The sequence below is a fragment of the Somniosus microcephalus genome, chromosome 15 (genome assembly GCF_052327205.1).
Source record: "Somniosus microcephalus isolate GS21.2 chromosome 15, FLI_Smic_1.0, whole genome shotgun sequence".
Lineage (NCBI taxonomy): Eukaryota > Metazoa > Chordata > Chondrichthyes > Squaliformes > Somniosidae > Somniosus > Somniosus microcephalus.
In genome coordinates, this window is record NC_141001.1 from 46,502,171 (window position 1) to 46,520,291 (window position 18,121).

General features: G+C 48.7%; 1 protein-coding gene across 1 annotated transcript in view; it reads right to left on the reverse strand.

The window, feature by feature from the left end:
• Nucleotides 1–7,898: 7,898 nt before the first annotated feature.
• Nucleotides 7,899–18,121, reverse strand: part of LOC147106703 (eosinophil peroxidase-like) — a 124,370-nt gene continuing 114,147 nt past the window's right edge. Inside the window, exons 15-16 of the mRNA XM_086008504.1 lie at nucleotides 8,819–8,915; nucleotides 7,899–8,037 (exon numbers count right to left, since the gene is read on the reverse strand). Of these exons, the coding sequence (XP_085864630.1) occupies nucleotides 7,899–8,037; nucleotides 8,819–8,915 (236 nt within the window). The remainder of the gene's footprint in view (nucleotides 8,038–8,818; nucleotides 8,916–18,121) is intronic.

The following is an 18,121-nucleotide window of genomic DNA, read 5'->3' on the forward strand; positions in this document are numbered from 1 at the left end:
ATAACGTCACCATCTGCGGCCGCGACCGGCAGGACCACGACGTGAATCTGGAGAAATTCCTCCGTACAGCCCAACGGCTGAACCTCACCTACAATAAGGAGAAATGTGTGTTTAACACCTCGCGCCTTGCCATCCTTGGCTGTGTAGTAGAGAACGGACTCATCGGCCCCGACCCCGAAAGAATGCACCCCCTCATGGAGCTACCCCTCCCCCACTGCCCTAAGGCACTTAAGAGAACCCTGGGGCTCTTCGCCTACTATGCCCAATGGGTGCCCAATTATGCGGACAAAGCCAGACCCCTCATGAAGTCCACATCCTTCCCCCTTACGGAGGAAGCGTGCGCAGCCTTCTCCCTCATTAAGGGAGACATTGCCAAGGCCACTATGCACGCAGTGGATGAGTCCATCCCCTTCCAAGTCGAGAGCGATGCATCCGACTTCGCCCTAGCCGCCACCCTTAACCAGGAGGGGAGACCGGTGGCCTTCTTCTCAAGGACCCTACAGGGCCCTGAGATCCGACACTCGTCGGTCGAGAAGGAGGCCCAGGCGATTGTGGAGGCGGTACGACGCTGGAGGCACTACCTGGCAGGCAAACGATTTACCCTCCTTACCGACCAACGTTCGGTCGCTTTTATGTTTAATAACAAGCTGAGGGGCAAAATCAAGAATGACAAGATCTTGAGGTGGAGAATCGAGCTCTCCACCTACGATTATGATATCTTGTACCGGCCAGGTAAGCTGAACGAACCCCCCGATGCTCTGTCACGAATTACATGCGCCAGCGCGCAAAGTGATAGACTTCAGACCCTCCACAACGACCTCTGCCACCCCGGGGTCACCAGACTTTACCACTTCATTAAGGCCCGCAACCTGCCCTACTCCATCGAGGAGGTCAGGACCATAACCAGGAACTGCCAGACCTGCGCCGAGTGCAAACCGCACTTCTTTAGGCCGGACAGAGCAAGCCTGATCAAGGCCACCCGCCCCTTCGAGCGCCTGAGCATCGACTTTAAGGGGCCCCTCCCGTCCTCTGACCGTAATGTGTACTTCCTCAACATTGTTGATGAGTACTCCCGTTTCCCCTTTGCCTTCCCCTGCCCAGACATGACCAGTACCACGGTCATTAAATGCCTGAACGACCTCTTCGCCTTGTTCGGGTTCCCAAACTATATACATAGTGACCGGGGCTCCTCTTTCATGAGCGAGGAACTCCGTCAGTTCCTACTAGCGAGAGGTATTGCAGCAAGTAGGACCACCAGCTACAACCCCCAAGGGAACGGCCAGGTGGAAAGAGAGAACGCGACGGTATGGAAGGCCGTCCTCTTAGCCTTAAAGTCTAAGGGCCTCCCAACCTCCCGCTGGCAGGAAGTCCTCCCGACAGCGCTGCACTCCATCCGGTCACTACTTTGCACTGCCGTTAACGCCACCCCCCATGAACGAATGTTTGTTTTCCCCAGGAAGTCGACTACGGGAACCACTCTACCAACCTGGCTGACCTCTCCGGGGCCCGTCTTGCTGCGAAAGCACGTGAGGGCCCATAAAACAGACCCCCTGGTCGAAAGGGTGAACCTCCTGCACGCCAACCCCCAGTACGCCTACGTGGCTTACCCAGACGGGCGGGAGGACACTGTCTCCTTACGAGACCTCGCACCCTCGGGCACTCCGGAGACACCACCTTTACCCTCCCCCACCACCCCCCCAATTCCAGCCCAGGTAGACGGCATGCCGGAACCCCACGAGCCTTCGCCGACCACGCAGACACCAGCACTAACACCGGATAATGCAGCACCGCCGCTGCGACGATCGGAGAGGCTTACGAGGCCTCCGGACAGACTGACATACCAGAACTGGTAGTACACTTCACCCCGCCGGACTCAAATCTAAACAAGGGGTGAATGTGGTAAACCACTTTATCGTTACACTATAGTTATCACTGTTGTATTGTTATCACCGTTGTATCACGATACGAGGTCGCCTCTTGTCGCGCTGTTATACCTGGGCTGACCACCTCCGACTCCGCCCATGGCTCCACCTACCTGCCCAGGTATAAAGGTAGTCGACTGGCTGGTATTCCTCCTTGTTGGACCCGATCACCCACGAGGGTGGGCTCTGTTATTTAGTCAATAAAAACCTTTAGTTACGTTCCTAACTCGTCGCCTTTTATTGGACGAATTGATAGGTATATCAACTACCAGATTCCCAAGCGAGAAGAAATCACCAGTGAAATGTCAGGTGCCAGATACTTTACAAAGCTCGATGCCTCACAAGGATTTTGGCAACTGAAACTGGATGAAGAGAGCACCAAATACTGTACCTTCAACACACCATTTGGCAGGTATTGTTTCCTCAGAATGCCTTTCGGGATAATATCTGCATCTGAAATCTTTCATAGAGCGATGGAACACATAATTGAAGGTCTGGAAGGAGTTCGGGTCTATGTTGATGACATCATCATCTGGGGCTCCACACTGAAAGAACACAGTGAGAGACTGACTAAAGTGCTACAGAGCATACGCCGGAATGGACTGAAGCTCAACAAAGCCAAGTGTCAGTTTGGCATCCAGGAAGTCACTTTCCTAGGAGATAATCTATCTGGTAAAGGAATAGAGCCAGATATGGAAAAAGTAAACGCCATACTCAAAATGCCCCGACCCACTGACAAAAAAGGAGTGCTACGCATCATGGGGATGATAAACTTCATTGGAAAGTTCATTCCTAACTTGTCAGCCAAGACAGCCTGTCTACGAGACCTGCTACATAAAACAAATGAGTTTGCATGGACAGAAAGACATGAACAAGAGTGGATAAACCTCAAAACAGTGCTGACAACCACACCTGTACTCACCTTCTTTGACCCAACAAAAAGAATCAAAGTGTCAACGGATGCATCAAAAGATGGCCTAGGTGCGGTCTTGCTACAAGCAGAGGGTGAAGATTGGAAGCCTGTTGCCTATGCCTCCAGGTCTATGACTGATACTGAGTGTCGATACGCCCAGATTGAAAAGGAATGTCTAGGCTTGGTAGTTGGACTAGAAAAGTTTCATGGCTACATATATGGACTTCCCACCTTCACAGTTGAGACAGACCACAGCCCTCTGGTTGCCATCATTAAAAAAAACCTGAATGAGATGTCTCCAAGGATTCAACGACTCATGATGAAGCTGCAAAGGTATGACTTTGAACTGATCTACACACCAGGCAAATACATAGTGTTAGCAGATGCACTATCCCGAGCACCCACAATGAGTCATGTGAGCTCTACTGAAGAAGACGTGGATGTTCATGTGAGTATGGTCACTGCTGCGCTGCCCATGTCAGACACAAAATCAAAGCAAATAGCAGAAGAAACAGTAAAAGATACAGTATTACAAACAGTAATAGAGAACATTCATCATGGTTGGCCAAAAGGTTCCTGTCCAAAATATTTTCACATAAGGTCAGAATTGAGTGTCGCAAGTGGACTATTACTAAAACAGAACAGAATAGTCATTCCACAGGCTCTACGTCAAGACATGCTCAAAAGGATTCATGAGGGACACCTCGGAATTGAAAAATGCAAAAGGAGGGCAAGAGACACTGTTTATTGGCCTGGCATAAATAAGGACAGTGAGAACATGATAGGCAAATGTGAGACATGTCAGAAACACCAAAACAAACAAGCAAAGGAACCAATGATAGTAGCTGACATACCAACAGCACCATGGCAAAAGGTTGGTATGGACCTTTTCATTTAAATGGTAAAGACTATCTAATAGTGATTGACTACTATTCTAACTATCCTGAGATGGCGCTGCTCTCAAGCACCACAGCAAGCAGTGTCATAATGCATGTGAAATCCATCTTCGCCAGACATGGAATTCCCAGGATTGCCGTTAGCGACAATGGTCCATGCTTCAACTGTAAGGAGTGGCAACAGTTTGCAGCACATTATGACTTTCAGCACATCACATCCAGTCCTTTGTATGCTCAGTCAAATGGTAAGGCAGAGAAAGGTGTTCAAGTTCTCAAGCAGCTACTGAAGAAAGCGACAGAAAGCAAGTCTGATCCTTATCTCGCCCTGCTGAGCTACCGAGCCTCACCTTTAGACTGTGGTTCTTCACCTGCTGAACTACTAATGGGTCGCAAGTTGCACACCACGCTACCCTGCTGTGCAAAAGAACAGCAAAGTGAGGAACTGAGACAGAGACTTCAACTGTTAAAGCTGAAACAGAAATCATACTATGACAAGTCATCCAAAACTCTAAAACCATTGACAAGGGATGATGTTGTCAGGATTGAGGATCCAGATGCATGGAACAGGAAAGCTACAGTTCTTGAGGAAGTAGGACCAAGGTCATACACTGTTAGAACTGAGGAAGGACAGATTCTCAGGAGGAACCGCCGTTCCCTCCTAAAAACACAAGAGACTATTCAAGACCAGATTGATGACAATGCCGCAACTGCATCTTGTCATTCACCGCCAGAACAATCTCATGAAGACACATCAGACTTACCCGTGTTGAGAAGATCCACACGTGAAGTAAAAAAGCCTGATAGACTTAATCTTTGAGTACAATGTAAAGCTTTGAAAATGTGTTGACTGTTTTGAAAATGTTTATGTTTATAGAGCACTAACAAAAGTGTTACTGATATTATCTTTATTGTTTTCTTGAAAGTTGATTGATATTGATTTTGTTAAACCTCAAAGAAAGGGGTGTAATGATCAATAACATGTCATTCTATAGTGGACACTAGGTGGAGCCGTATATAGCTGTATGTATATAAGCCTACACTACCCAGCTGTATGTATATTAAGACTACATTACCCACGAGGCAATAGGCTACCCACAAGGCAGCAGTCACGATGGATGCCTCTACAGATACTGTACCTAGTCCACATGTGCTCAATAAAGTGTCTAGCAAAAGCTAGCTGTGTTCATAATAAGAATGTCTATTTATTAATGAACATAATACTGGTACTGGCTACATTGCTGCCATCTGGATGTGCCTATGGCAGTGGAATAACATATCGGCTCTGGTTTAACATGAGAAGCCAACAGAATACCCTAGAATCCAATGAAAGCCAGGATATCATGATACACATTAAAGCTGCCATTTCATAGCTACCTATCACAGGTATCCAACTCCTCTGGTTGGTAGGTGATATTTCAGTACATAAAGGTAACATATGATTACACTACTGGCCAATACACAGTAGGTGCCTCCGTTTCTTCTGAATCTCAGAGCGCCATTGGGTGTGTGTTGGCATATACACAATGTACATTGCAGAGTGTAAGGGCATGTATGTAGTTTTGTCCAAGTTTCAGAGGAAACCATAGTGGCTAATTATGTGCAGCAAAGTTTTCTCTCCAGTCCCAGTGTACATCAGGTAGAAAGGAGGGGAGAGAGGAATTCCAACACACTTTACAAAAGAGAAAAAGGGACTCCCCATAGACTCAGCACACTTTACAGAAAGAGAAAGAGTCGCCATAGACCCAGTGCACTTTACAGAAAGAGAGAGAGACTACCTATAGTTCCTGTGCAATTTACAGAAAGAGAAAGGGCTGGATTTTGTGAGGCCCGAGGAGGCGGGAATGGAGTGTGTGGGGTGTTAAAATTGCAAAATGTGTCAGGCGGGCCCGACCCCGCCTCCATGCAATTTTCCCAAATGCGTGGTTTCTGATCCCGTCTCCGTCCCGCCTCCAAGAGGCGGGATAGGCCCTTAAGGCCCTTAACAACCACTAAATTGCCTCTATAATCCCATTTTGAGAGGCCTTTCCGATTTTAGCATGTTTCCCACGTGATTCACATCTCCTCTGAAACACGACGGTGAAACCTGGCGGGAGCACAATTGGATTGCTGACTATCAGCTGCAGCTCCACCATTAAATAGGAGATTTGATCAGTCATCATTTGCAGGTGGCAGGACTTTGTTGTCTCAGGTCTGGGGGAACTTTTAGCAGGCATAACCATAGCTGTGGAAGTTTGGAGCCTGACACCCATCTCCAGTGTGACCTCCTGGGAAATCCCTCTTGCCACCTTGACTGAGCGCTTCCTCAACTGAGGCATCTACCAGAAGCATGGGAACCATTTATTTCCTTTCCTCCTGGACATCAGATGAGGATGAAGACCAGCCGTGGCAGCAACAGAACCATGAACAACAGCAGCGGCAACAACAGGAGCGCCAAGCTGCTGCTCACCCACCTGAAGCAGCACAGGCCAGAAGGCGCCAGCCCATGGAAGCCCGTCGGCGCAGGAGATACCCCCCGAGCAGGGTCTACAGACAGAGGATCAGCTACCTCAACCTGAGTGAGCAGCAGTGCCAAAGGCGGCTCCGACTTTCGCGAGAGGTAGTGGGTGACATCTGCGCAATGGTGCAGCAAGACCTGGAGCCCTCCCTGTGTTTTGTAAGTTGTTTTCATAGCATCACAGTGATAGGGAGTGTGAGGGCTGCATAGTCGAATAGTTAGGTGAATGTGACCATAGAGAGAGAGGGAATGGGTAAGGGTGCAGGGATGTCAGTGTCAAGTGGGGTGTGGAGGAAGAGGTTGCTAAAGCTGAGTGCTGGTGAGGAGAGGCAATGGGGATCAGATTGAAGGTGATGGGAAAGTCATACTCACTTTTACAGTGCGCAGAAGGTCATGAAACCTCTTCCTGCACTGAAGCCAGGTTCTGCGGATCAGCGACAATGTGTTGACCTCCTGGGCCACCTGGATCCACACTGCCTTCGTCTGCTGGGGAGGCTTCTTCCTCCTGAAGAAGGGAAGAGCACCTCCTTATTAGCTCTTGCTCTCTCCACCAAAGCTTGCAGGGCGACGCCATCAAATCTGGGAGCAGACTTAGGTATCCCGCTGCTCATTCTGCCTCCAGGTCCCTCTCACTGCAAAGGCCAAAAGGTTGGCAGTCTGCAGAAGAAGCAAGGCTTCTTGCAGACCTTAAATGCAGCAGCAATGATGACGTCATCAGAGGCGAGTTTCAGACTGAAAAAACTAATTGGGCCATGGGTTTCCACACGCTGGGACTCAATTGCCCAATTATGTGAAAATCGCATCAATCTCCCACATCGATTTGGAATCGGGTGGATAACATGAAAAGCGGATGACACGACCCCAGCCTGCCCCAATGACAAAATCCAGCCCAAAGAGTCCCCACAGACCCAGTGCACTTTACACAGAGAGAGACTACCTATAGTTCCAGTGCACTTTACAGAAAGAGAAAGAGTCCCCACAGACCCAGTGCACTTTACAGAGAGACTACCTATAGTTCCAGTGCACTTCACAGAAAGAGAAAGAGTCCCCATAGACCCAGTGCACTTTACAGAGAGAGTCCCCACAGACACAGTGCACTTTACAGAGAGACTACCTATAGTTCCAGTGCACTTCACAGAAAGAGAAAGAGTCCCCATAGACCCAGTGCACTTTACAGAGAGAGTCCCCACAGACCCAGTGCATTTTACAGAGAGAGAGAGTCCCCACAGACCCAGTGCACTTTACAGAAAGAGAAAGAGTCCCCATAGACCCAGTGCACTTTACAGAGAGAGAGACTACCTATAGTTCCAGTGCACTTTACAGAAAGAGAAAGAGTCCCTCTCGACCCAATGCACTGTACAGCAGCAGAGGCAGACACACTCGTTGCATTTCCAACAACTGCAGTTGTTGGTCAGCAGCTGCATAAATACACCTGGTTTCATCTTCAAGGTATCCTAGACTAAGAGAGGTAGTGGGAGCCGATTACAATAAAAGCGGAGGACGAAATGGGTCCATAGAATGCTTGTCTCCATAGTTGAATGGTTTCAGAATGGTGGAACATCATGGAGATCAAGAAAAAGCTGTAGAACTTGAATGAATAGACATCTTCTACAGGAAAGGAAGTCTGAGGCTTTTATAAAAAGTGATAAACTCTAGAAATTGCAGCTGTTGAGTCATGTGGATGGTGAATTAGCATGTGTGTTGTTTCCAATGCTGTCACCTCGCCTGGCACCATTTTTAGATGAGAAATATTTGATACATAATTCACATTTGATCACAGTCTCACTCTTGTCCTTGTGCCTCTGCTGATATCTAGATAGAAAGAAACAGGTTATTTTTTAAGTTTGTTGCTACATGCAAACCTTACAGATGACTCTGTTGGTAAATGGATGACAGCCTGGTAGTGAGCCATGTGGATTAGGAAGGTCTCCAGTTCCATCCTTGAATCGTTACTGTTCGGGCTCTTACCAGATACTTTTCTTACACCCATCACAAAAGTCAGCCCCCTATGAACCAGCGCTTGAACATGTGTGTAATCTCCTATAGCATGCCTTAGGTAACCTGTTCATTGTCTCTGGATTTCTACAGAGGAACCTAAAAATTTAGAAAACCCTTTCAAGGGGTTGCAGTGTGATGGGGTGGGACTTTCGCCCACCCCTTTCGCTTACTATTGAGCTCTGTCCCAAATCCTGGCAACTGAGTCATTTAAATATTTGGGGTATATTCCCTGGACCTGTGGTGGAGCAACAGAGGCATCCACCCCGTTGTGGAGGCAGAACTTGGAATGAAATCCTGCTGCTTGAGGAGCACCACCCAAGGCCATCATCAGCCCAAAGATAAAAGGACAAACAATCCTTCATTCCCCACGAGGAACAGAGTGGCAGTACTCTTAAGGTAATTGATCACTTTTGGTGATTTATTTCTTGGGGCCTTCTGAAGATATCACAGATAAGAGTCATTTCCAGTAGCAGCAGTAACAACTAGTTGTTGAAATCAGTTCAAATAACACGGTCACAGTTCTGTGTGTGCCTGCTGTCCACCTGACAGTATTAAATGCTGACAGATAAACAAGTGTTAGCTAATGGAGCCTTACCTTTGGAAACCGGTGACTGCAAGCACGATGATGAAAACACAGCCACAGACAACAGCAACCGTTGTGATGAGATGGCTTGGACTCTTTGAGATGTTATCTATATGAAAGATTTTAAAAACAAATCTGTTATAATGAAACAGTTGTGGGCCAGCAACTAACTGCTGATACAGGAAGAACTCAGGCTGGAATTTTGCAGAGGTTCAGCGCGATCGGTGGCGGGTCGGGTGGGAAAGTGTTTTTTTCCGCAGCGGGTCGGGAGCTTGTTTAGAGCCACTTATGAATGATTTTCAGGTTACCTTTTGCATTTGACAGCTCACCCACGGGGTCCACGCTGGTTGTGGACCATGTGTGTCATGCTGAGGCAGGAGTTCAGTGGCCATTGTATCAGCTGTTGAGTTGATCACTTCAAATGTAAAGTAAAAGCTCCCACCCTACAGAGATATCTACCCTCAGCCACAAGCACTTCCTCACTGCATTTCCACAACAGATTCATCATGCTGCAAGTCTTTACACAAGTCTCCATCCAGTCTGACCTCCTTACCTCTCTCACCATTGATAGATTGCTTCTATCATCTCTACTTCACCTGCCATCTATTCCATCAGCATAGATGCCCTTTATATTAAAGGGGTTAAAAGTTAGATTAGTGGCTTAACTGACTAGCTGGCTGATGTAATAAAGGAGAAGTCTGGCAGAACAAAGACAGTTGGAAAAAGCATATTACATGATGATTGGGGGAGTAAAAGAATCAAGGAGGCCATACATTGAACCGCCAAGATGTGATTTGCGAAGATGAGGTTAAGCGTATGTATGTTGGATAGAACAATGGCAGGTGTGGAAACAGGGCAAATGAGATAAACAAGATGTGGTTTGTGGAGATGTGATTAAGTGTACGTGACTTGGAAAATTAATTGGCCAAGTCCCGAAGATGTGAATGAAACAAGATGTAAGATTGTATATAAGCCAACTGCTCGGATGTAAAAATTAGACTCCTGTCTCAGCTCAGACTGAAAGGGCCTCTCCCTGCATGTGCTTGAATAAAGATTGCTTGGAACCAGTACATGCTCGTCTCCATCTGCTTTGGGGCAGAGAGAAATCCCACAACAACTTGGAGTAATCGGCAGGATTCCCAGGACGCAGTCAAACGACCAACCATAATTGGACAGCAAGTCGGGTGAGTAGCTTATATTACCACCCATAGTTAGGTGCGGAACCCCAGAAGGCTGGACGTGAGACTGTAAAGAATCAGAACAGGAGACTAGCGGGTACTGGAGTGATCTCTGCACAGTAGAACCGCGAGCCGCCGTAGGTAACCAGAACCGCGTTGTAGCAGGAAGGTCCGAGTTACCGTTTGCGCAGGCCAGAGGTATAAAAAAAAATGGCCACAGGAGGGGAAGATTGGGGACCGGAAGGGTCCATGACCAAATTTATAGCAGGAAAAAATAAGAAACTAATTGAGAAAATGAAAAAGAAAGGCTGGAGTCCAAACGACAGTCCGGACAGGCAAAGGCAATGGTGGGGCGTCCAGTGTAAAGGTAAGGAAGAGAAGGGAATACTTATCATTATTAGTAGCTACTTAGGACTCAGTAAACATGTACAAAGTTATATAGAAAAGGAAAAGGTTAAGGTCAGTGTGATGCAGGCACCGGGACCAAGGTTTAGAGTAACAGACGATAATGACGACGTTGACTGGGGAGAATTAGAGAAGGAAGCCGCAGATTACGACAGACAGGACGATGACGGGGGTTGGGAGCCCCACCTAAATATGGCGCAGAGGGACCATTGGCCCCGCCACTGCCTGAAACCGGGACGAAGGGCGTAATGGCCATGGCCCCTATTACGACAGAGATTAGACAAGTGGGAAATGGGCAGGCTCAGACTACAGTACGATTTGTCCCGTTCACCCCAGCCGAGAAACAGATGATGACGAGGGACATCCCGACCCCTAAAACAAACCATGCAAACACTGACTTTTGGAATAAGTTGGAGGAGATGATAGATGTACACTCACTTCACCCGGAAGATATACATGTCCTCGTAAAGTCCAAGGTACCCTGGCAAACCTGACTAGGGATGCCCAACTTAATCCTTAGTGGAAATTGGAAGGATGCATGGGGATTGAATCAGCTAGGAAGATACAACCGTTTTAAGCGATTGGTAAAGGGGGGACATGGGGAAGCCCAATCTAACTGGTCAGCGGTGGTGGGACCAACCCAGAATAAAGGCGAAAGGGCTCATGAGTACGCGGAGTGAAAATACACCACGTATTACGACTTCTCGGGAACAGATAACCCAGGCAGAGACGATCCAGTGTTTCTAAAAATGTTGAAGGAAGGACTTCGTGCAGAACACCAGGAGATCCTTGAATTAGGAATACCGGTGGGAACTGACTTTGAGGAAGTTGTGGAGTGGGCCATTGAGGTAGATACGAGAAGCAGAAAGGGTAAGGAAGCACACAGCGGGAGGGTAGCAGTGGTGACCTGTTCTGGGAATTGTTACAACTGCGGCAAACCCGGACACAAGGCCCGCGAATGTAAAATGGAGAAAGGGAACAAGGACCAGAGGTGTGGTAACTGCTGTAAGACAGGCCACTAACGAGCAGATTGCTGGGACAGAGGAGAGGGCAAAGAGGGCCAGGGACCTAGACAGGGGATAGTACAGTCTAGCACCCCCCTGACCCGAGAAGAAGTCAGGGAAATGATAAAATTAGCCGTAGAGAAATAGGTCGTACCGGCCCCCGGAAGGACTGGAGTGGGGGACCCTCGGATGTTTATTGACGCACTGTTAGGGGGCCGGCGGTGCAGAATGTTAATAGACACCGGAGCCTCTGTATCCATAACCGACTTACCCCTCCCCACTACCCGACACCACATAGTTATAGCAGGAATAGGTGGAAGACCTCTCCAAGCCTAACGGAGTGAGACCATACTGCTGGAGGTAGGCGAGCTGATGATCCCGACCCACCTGTGGGTCTGCAAAACCACAGAGGGCACGGTCCTGGGAATTGATATACTCCGGGAGTTAGAAGCCCTAATAGACCCAAAAAAGGGGTGAGTAGTTTGGTCAAATCACACAGCTACCCAACCGAGGCCATCGCTGCAGGAACGGCCTGCCTAGGGATGGCCAGCCTTATTGAAATAGACTGGAAGGAAAAGGGAGCCTGGGGTTTGATCTGTCAACAGGTCCCGGAGGTATGGGCGAAGGATAAGCAAGATTGCGGACTAGTAAAGACAACGCCTGTAACAATAAAGGGACCACAGCACAAATCACATAGACAGTACCCAATAATCCCCGAAGCCCAGCGAGCAGTAGCGGACATTGCCCGCCAGCTCGAGGAGTGGGGAGTGGTGCGACCAACAATCTCCTCGACTAACTCACCAGTCTGGTCAGTGGGAAAACCGGATGGGTCGTACCACTTAACCATCGATTATACAGCCTTAAATGATGTAACCCCAAAGGAGTATCCCATAGTTGCCAGTCCGGCAACAATATTCAATGGTCTCAAGCCAGAGTACAAAATATTCACTGTCTTGGACATAGCTAACAGATTTTGGTCGATTCCATTGGCACAGGAGTCACAAGAGAAATTTGCCTTCACGATAGAGAATAGGCAGTATACGTGGACGCGGGTCCTGCAAGGATTCCACAATAGTCCAGCAATATTTCACCGCGAGCTATGAGCTCGATTCTAGAACCCCTCGATCTGACCCGGTACAACAGTACTATACTACAGTATGTGGATGACCTCCTTATCACCTCCGTAACGACTGGAGGACAGGTGGGGGCAGTCGTGATGGTCCTAGAGACTCTGACAAACGCTGGCCTCAAGGCAAATCCTAAGAAGGCCCAGATAGGCCAGACAAGGGTGCAGTATTTGGGGTACGACATAGAACAAGGAAAGAGGTCAATGCCTCTAGACCGAAAGGAAGCCATTAGAAAAATGCCCCGACCACTGAATGTGCGCAGGGTCATGGACCTCTTCAACTACTGTCGTAGTTTTATAGAGGGATTCTCACAAATGGCCGCCCCCATACAGGTCTTAATGAAAGGAGGGAAGGCGGCACTGGATCCCATAGAATGGGGGGAGGAACAGGAAAGGACGAACACACAACTGAAACAGGCGCTCATATCAGCCCCAGCACTCGGGTTGCCAGGTATGGAGAGACCATTCCACATTTATACAAACAATGACAATGGACACTATAGCACAGTAGTGACGCAGGTACACGGGGACCGAATGAGGCCCATGGCATACTTCTCCACAAAACAATCCCCGGTCGTCACCGGAATGCCCCGGTGTGTGGCCGCAATCAATTGCGTGACCTGGGCTGTGAGGACTAGTGAGCCGATAGTTATGATGGGAGAAGTTATCTTACACACGAAACATACCCTGGTGGAGTTATTAAACACAGGCAGATTAAAAACAGTCTCAGATAGCCAAAAGGCTACCAGGGAGGCCATACTATTACCATGGGTTAAGGCAGTAAAAATAGTCAGAGATATGGGCTCCAACCCCGCAGAAGGCATCACGGACATGGGAGAAGAGCACGAGTGTAGGGAGGCCATTGACTCCAAAGACCTCAGTGGGATCCGGGAAGACAACGCGGACCTAATCCTATTTGTGGACGGATCGCAAAAGTACATAGACGGGGTCCCGAGAACGGGATGGGCGGTGGTGAATAGTGAGGGTGACACGGTGGCAAAGGAGAGGCTCCCAGGGGGACTTTCCGCACAGGTCGCCGAATTAATGGCCCTCACTGAAGCCCTGAAATTAGCTAAAGGCCAGACCACAAACATCTATACAGGGAGCAGATATGCTTTTGGGGTGGTCCACGATTACATGATCGCCTGGAGCAGACGGGGATATTTAACCTCTGGTGGGGGAAATATACAACACGAGGAGACAGTTAGGGAATTGGTCGAGGCGGTGAAGCTGCCCAGACAGGCATCAGTAATAAAGGTCAAGACACACCAGAAAGTCCAGGATGATAGCCAAAGGGGAAATCAGTGGGCAGACGAGGCAGCAAAGGGGGCTGTGGAGATGGAGACCCTGGAGCCGGTGGCAGCTTGTGCCGTCGGTCCAGAGGAAGTAAATGTGCAAAAATTACATGAGGAAATGACTGAAACAGAGAAGGAAGGGTGGAAAAGGAAAGGGGTAGGCAAGGATGAGCATGGGATTTGGAAAAAGGAGGGACGAGTAGTGGCCCCTGAATGCATACGGCAAAACCTGCTCAAAATCTATCATGGGAAGCAACACTCCGGAAGAAATGCTATGCACTCCCTGTATAGAATGGTGCTGGTGGTGGCCGGGGATGGGCAGGGACGTAGCAAAATATTGCCACAGATGTTATTACCTGTGCCCAGTACAAGGCCGTAAAGATCAGATTGTCCCACCAGCTTCGGCCTAAGGGGCCTTGGGAGCAGTTCCAGATAGACTTCACTGGACCTCTGCCCCCTAGCAGAGGTAAAACGTATTGCCTAGTGGTGATAGACCAGTTCACACAATGGGTAGAAGCATTCGCCACAAGGGATTGCTCTGCTACCACCGCCGCAAAGATTTTCGTTGAAGAAATAGTACCCCGATGGGGGGTGCCACTGCAAATAGACTCAGATCAGGGAACACACTTCACTGGCAAAGGCATTAAGCAGACATGCGGCCTATTAGGAGTAAAACAGAGGTTTCACAAACCATACCACCCATAGAACCTTAAAGGCATCACTCGCAAAGGCCAATGCCAAGACCGGCAGGGGATGGGCGGACCTACTACCAAGCATCCTAATGAGGTTGAGGGCTACGCCCAATCACACAACCGGACTAACCAAGTTTGAATCAATGACTGGGCAGGCCATGAGACTGCCCGAGGGCACGATCACGGGTAGTGAGGATGTGGGACCAGCCCAGGACAGGATTAGGCGGTTTATTAAGGAACTATGCAAACAACTGCATGATCTGAGACAGGAAGTCAGGGAGCAACAAATAGCCAGGATATGGAATTGGAGGAAACAGAGAAAGAACAAAATTTACCAGTAGTAGGGGACAGGGTGATGGTAAGAGTCTTACCCGCCAGACCAGGATGGGCACCTCGCTGGCAGGGACCCTACGAGGTCCTAATGACCAGCGACACTTGCGCATGCGTAAATATGAAAGGAAAAGGTCGGTGGAAACACTGGACGCAACTTAAGAAATTCAAAAGCATAGTAAATAATAAGGACAAAACCGGTCACGACCGGCGTCCACTGTTTATCTCCCTCTACGGGACTCAGATATGGATGACCTTATTGATATGCCTGGCCACGGCGACCACAGAAGGAGACATAGAAACATAGAAACATAGAAGATAGGAGCAGGAGTAGGCCATTCGGCCCCTCGAGCCTGCTCCGTCATTCAATGAGATCATGGCTGATCATCCAAATTCAGTACACTGTCCCTGCCTTCTCTCCATATCCCTTGATTCCCTTTAGCCTTAAGAAATATATATCTAACTCCTTCTTGAATATATTTAATGAATTGGCCTCAACTGCCTTTTGTGGTAGAGAATTCCACAGGTTCACCACTCTCTGGGTGAAGAAATTCCTCCTCATCTCTGTCCTAAATGGCTTACCCCTTATCTTTAGACTGTGACCCCTGATTCTGGACTCCCCCGCCGTTGGGAACATCCTTCCTGCATCTAGTCTGTCTAGTCCTGTTAGAATTTTATAAGTTTCAATGAGATCCCCTCTCATTCTTCTAAACTCCAGCGAATATAAGCCCAATCGACCCAATCTCTCCTCATACGTCATTCCTGCCATCCCAGGTACCAGTCTAGTGAATCTTCGCTGCACTCCCTCCATGGCAAGAACATCCTTCCTCAGATAAGGTGACTAAAACTGCACACAATACTCAAGGTGTGGTCTCACCAAGGCCCTGTACAACTGCAGCAAGACATCCTTGCTCCTGTACTCAAATCCTCTCGCTATGAAGACCAACATACCATTTGCCTTCTTAACCGCCTGCTGCACCTGCATGCTTACCTTCAGCGACCGGTGCACAAGGACACCCAGGTCTCGTTGCACTTCCCCTTCTCCCAATCTAAGTGGAGGTACTTAAACAGCAGCCCGAGGCAGCGAGGCCCAGAGCCCCGAGACCGGAGAGGCAGCGGACCTGCGAGGGATCACCAGAGGCGGCGGAGGTACTTAAACAGCAGCCCGAGGCAGCGAGGCCCAGAGCCCCGAGAGCTGAGAGGCAGCGGACCTGTGAGGGATCACCAGAGGCGGTGGAGCTACTTAAAGAGCAGCCCGAGGCAGCGAGGCCCAGAGCCCGAGACCGGAGAGGCAGCGGACCTGCGAGGGATCACCAGAGGCCCGACCAATCCAGGTTCCGGGAGAGAGGTAAAAAGTAATCCAAGTGTGACGTCAGCAGGAAGCAGGTAAGTGATTGGTTGGTGAGTATTTCTCTCTTTTTTAAACTTTAACTCTGTTTTATAGTTTCTAAGGTCTCTCTGGTGTAGCGGGGACTGTTGGTAAACTATTTAACTGTAGTGTAATTAGTGGGATTGATTGATTTAATTTAAACTCAATTAATTAAAGGGTAAGTCATGGCAGGACAGCCCAGCCCCGTGATCTGCTCCTCCTGCGAGATGTGGGAACTCAGGGACACTTCCTGTGTCCCTGACAACTACATGTGCAGGAAGTGCACCCAGCTGCAGCTACTGACAGACCGCATTGCGGCACTGGAGCTGCGATTGGATGCATACTGGAGCGCTCATGATGCTCGGGACATCGTGAATAGCACGTTTACGGAGTTGGACACACCTCAGGTAGAGGTTGGACAGGAAGAAAGGGAACGGGTGACCAACAGGCAAAGTACTAGGCGCAGGCAGGTAGTGCAGGGGTCCCCTGTGGCCATCCCCCTCTCCAACAGATATACCACTTTGAGTACTGTTGGGGGGATGGCTTATCAGAGGAAGGCAGCAGCAGCCAACTTCCTGGCACCAGGGGTGGCTCTGCTGCACAGAATGGGAGGAAAAGAGTGGTAGAGCTATAGTAATAGGGGATTCAATTGTAAGGGGAATAGATAGGCGTTTCTGCGGCCGCAAATGAGACTCCAGGATGGTGTGTTGCCTCCCTGGTGCAAGGGTCAAGGATGTCTCCGAGCGGCTGCAGAACATCTTGGAAGGGGAGGGTGAACAGCCAGTTGTCGTGGTGCATATAGGCACCAACGATATAGGTAAAAAGCGGGATGAGGTCCTAAAAGCGGAATATAGGGAGTTAGGAGGTAAATTAAAAAACAGGACCTCAAAGGTAGTAATCTCAGGATTGCTACCAGTGCCACGTGCTAGTCAGAGTAGAAATAGAAGGATACTTCAGATGAATACGTGGCTAGAGGAATGGTGCCAGGGGGAGGGAATCAAGTTCCTGGGACATTGGAACCGGTTCTGGGGGAGGTGGGACCAGTTCAAACCGGACGGTCTGCACCTGGGCAGGGCTGGAACCGATGTCCTAGGGGGAGTGTTTGCTAGTGCTGTGGGGGAGGGTTTAAACTAAAATGGAAGGGGGTTGGGAACCTGAGCAGGGAGACAGAGGAAAGGGAAACAAGGATAAAAGCAAAAGATAGGAAGGAGAAAAACAAAAGTGGCAGTCAGAGAAATCAACGGTTTAAATCAAACGTGGCCACAGTAAATAATAATTCTAATAGGTCTAAGAGCGTTAAAAAAACAAGCCTGAAGGCTTTGTGCCTTAATGCGAGGAGCATTTGTAATAAGGTGGATGAATTGGCTGCGCAAATAGAGGTAAACGAATATGATTTGGTTGGGATTACGGAAACGTGGCTCAAGGACGGCCAAGACTGGGAACTCAACATCCAGGGGTATTCGATATTCAGGAAAGATAGGCAAAAAGGAAAGGGAGGAGGGGTAGCATTACTGGTTAAAGAAGGGATTAACACAATTGTAATGAAGGATATTAGCTCTGATGAGGTGGAATCTGTATGGGTGGAATTGAGAAATACTAAGGGGAAAAAAACATTAGTGGGAGTGATATATAGACCTCCAAACAGTAAGGCGGAGGTTGGGGATGGCATTAAAAGGGAAATTAAAGAAGCGTGCAATAAGGGCACAGCAGTCATCATGGGTGACTTTAATCTACATATAGATTGGGCTAACCAAATTAGTAACAATATTGTGGAGGAGGAATTCCTGGAGTGTTTACGGGATGGTTTCCTGGACCAATATGTCGAGGAACCAACCAGAGATCAGGCCATCTTAGACTGGGTATTATGTAACGAGAAAGGATTAATTAGCAATCTTGTTGTACGAGGCCCCTTGGGT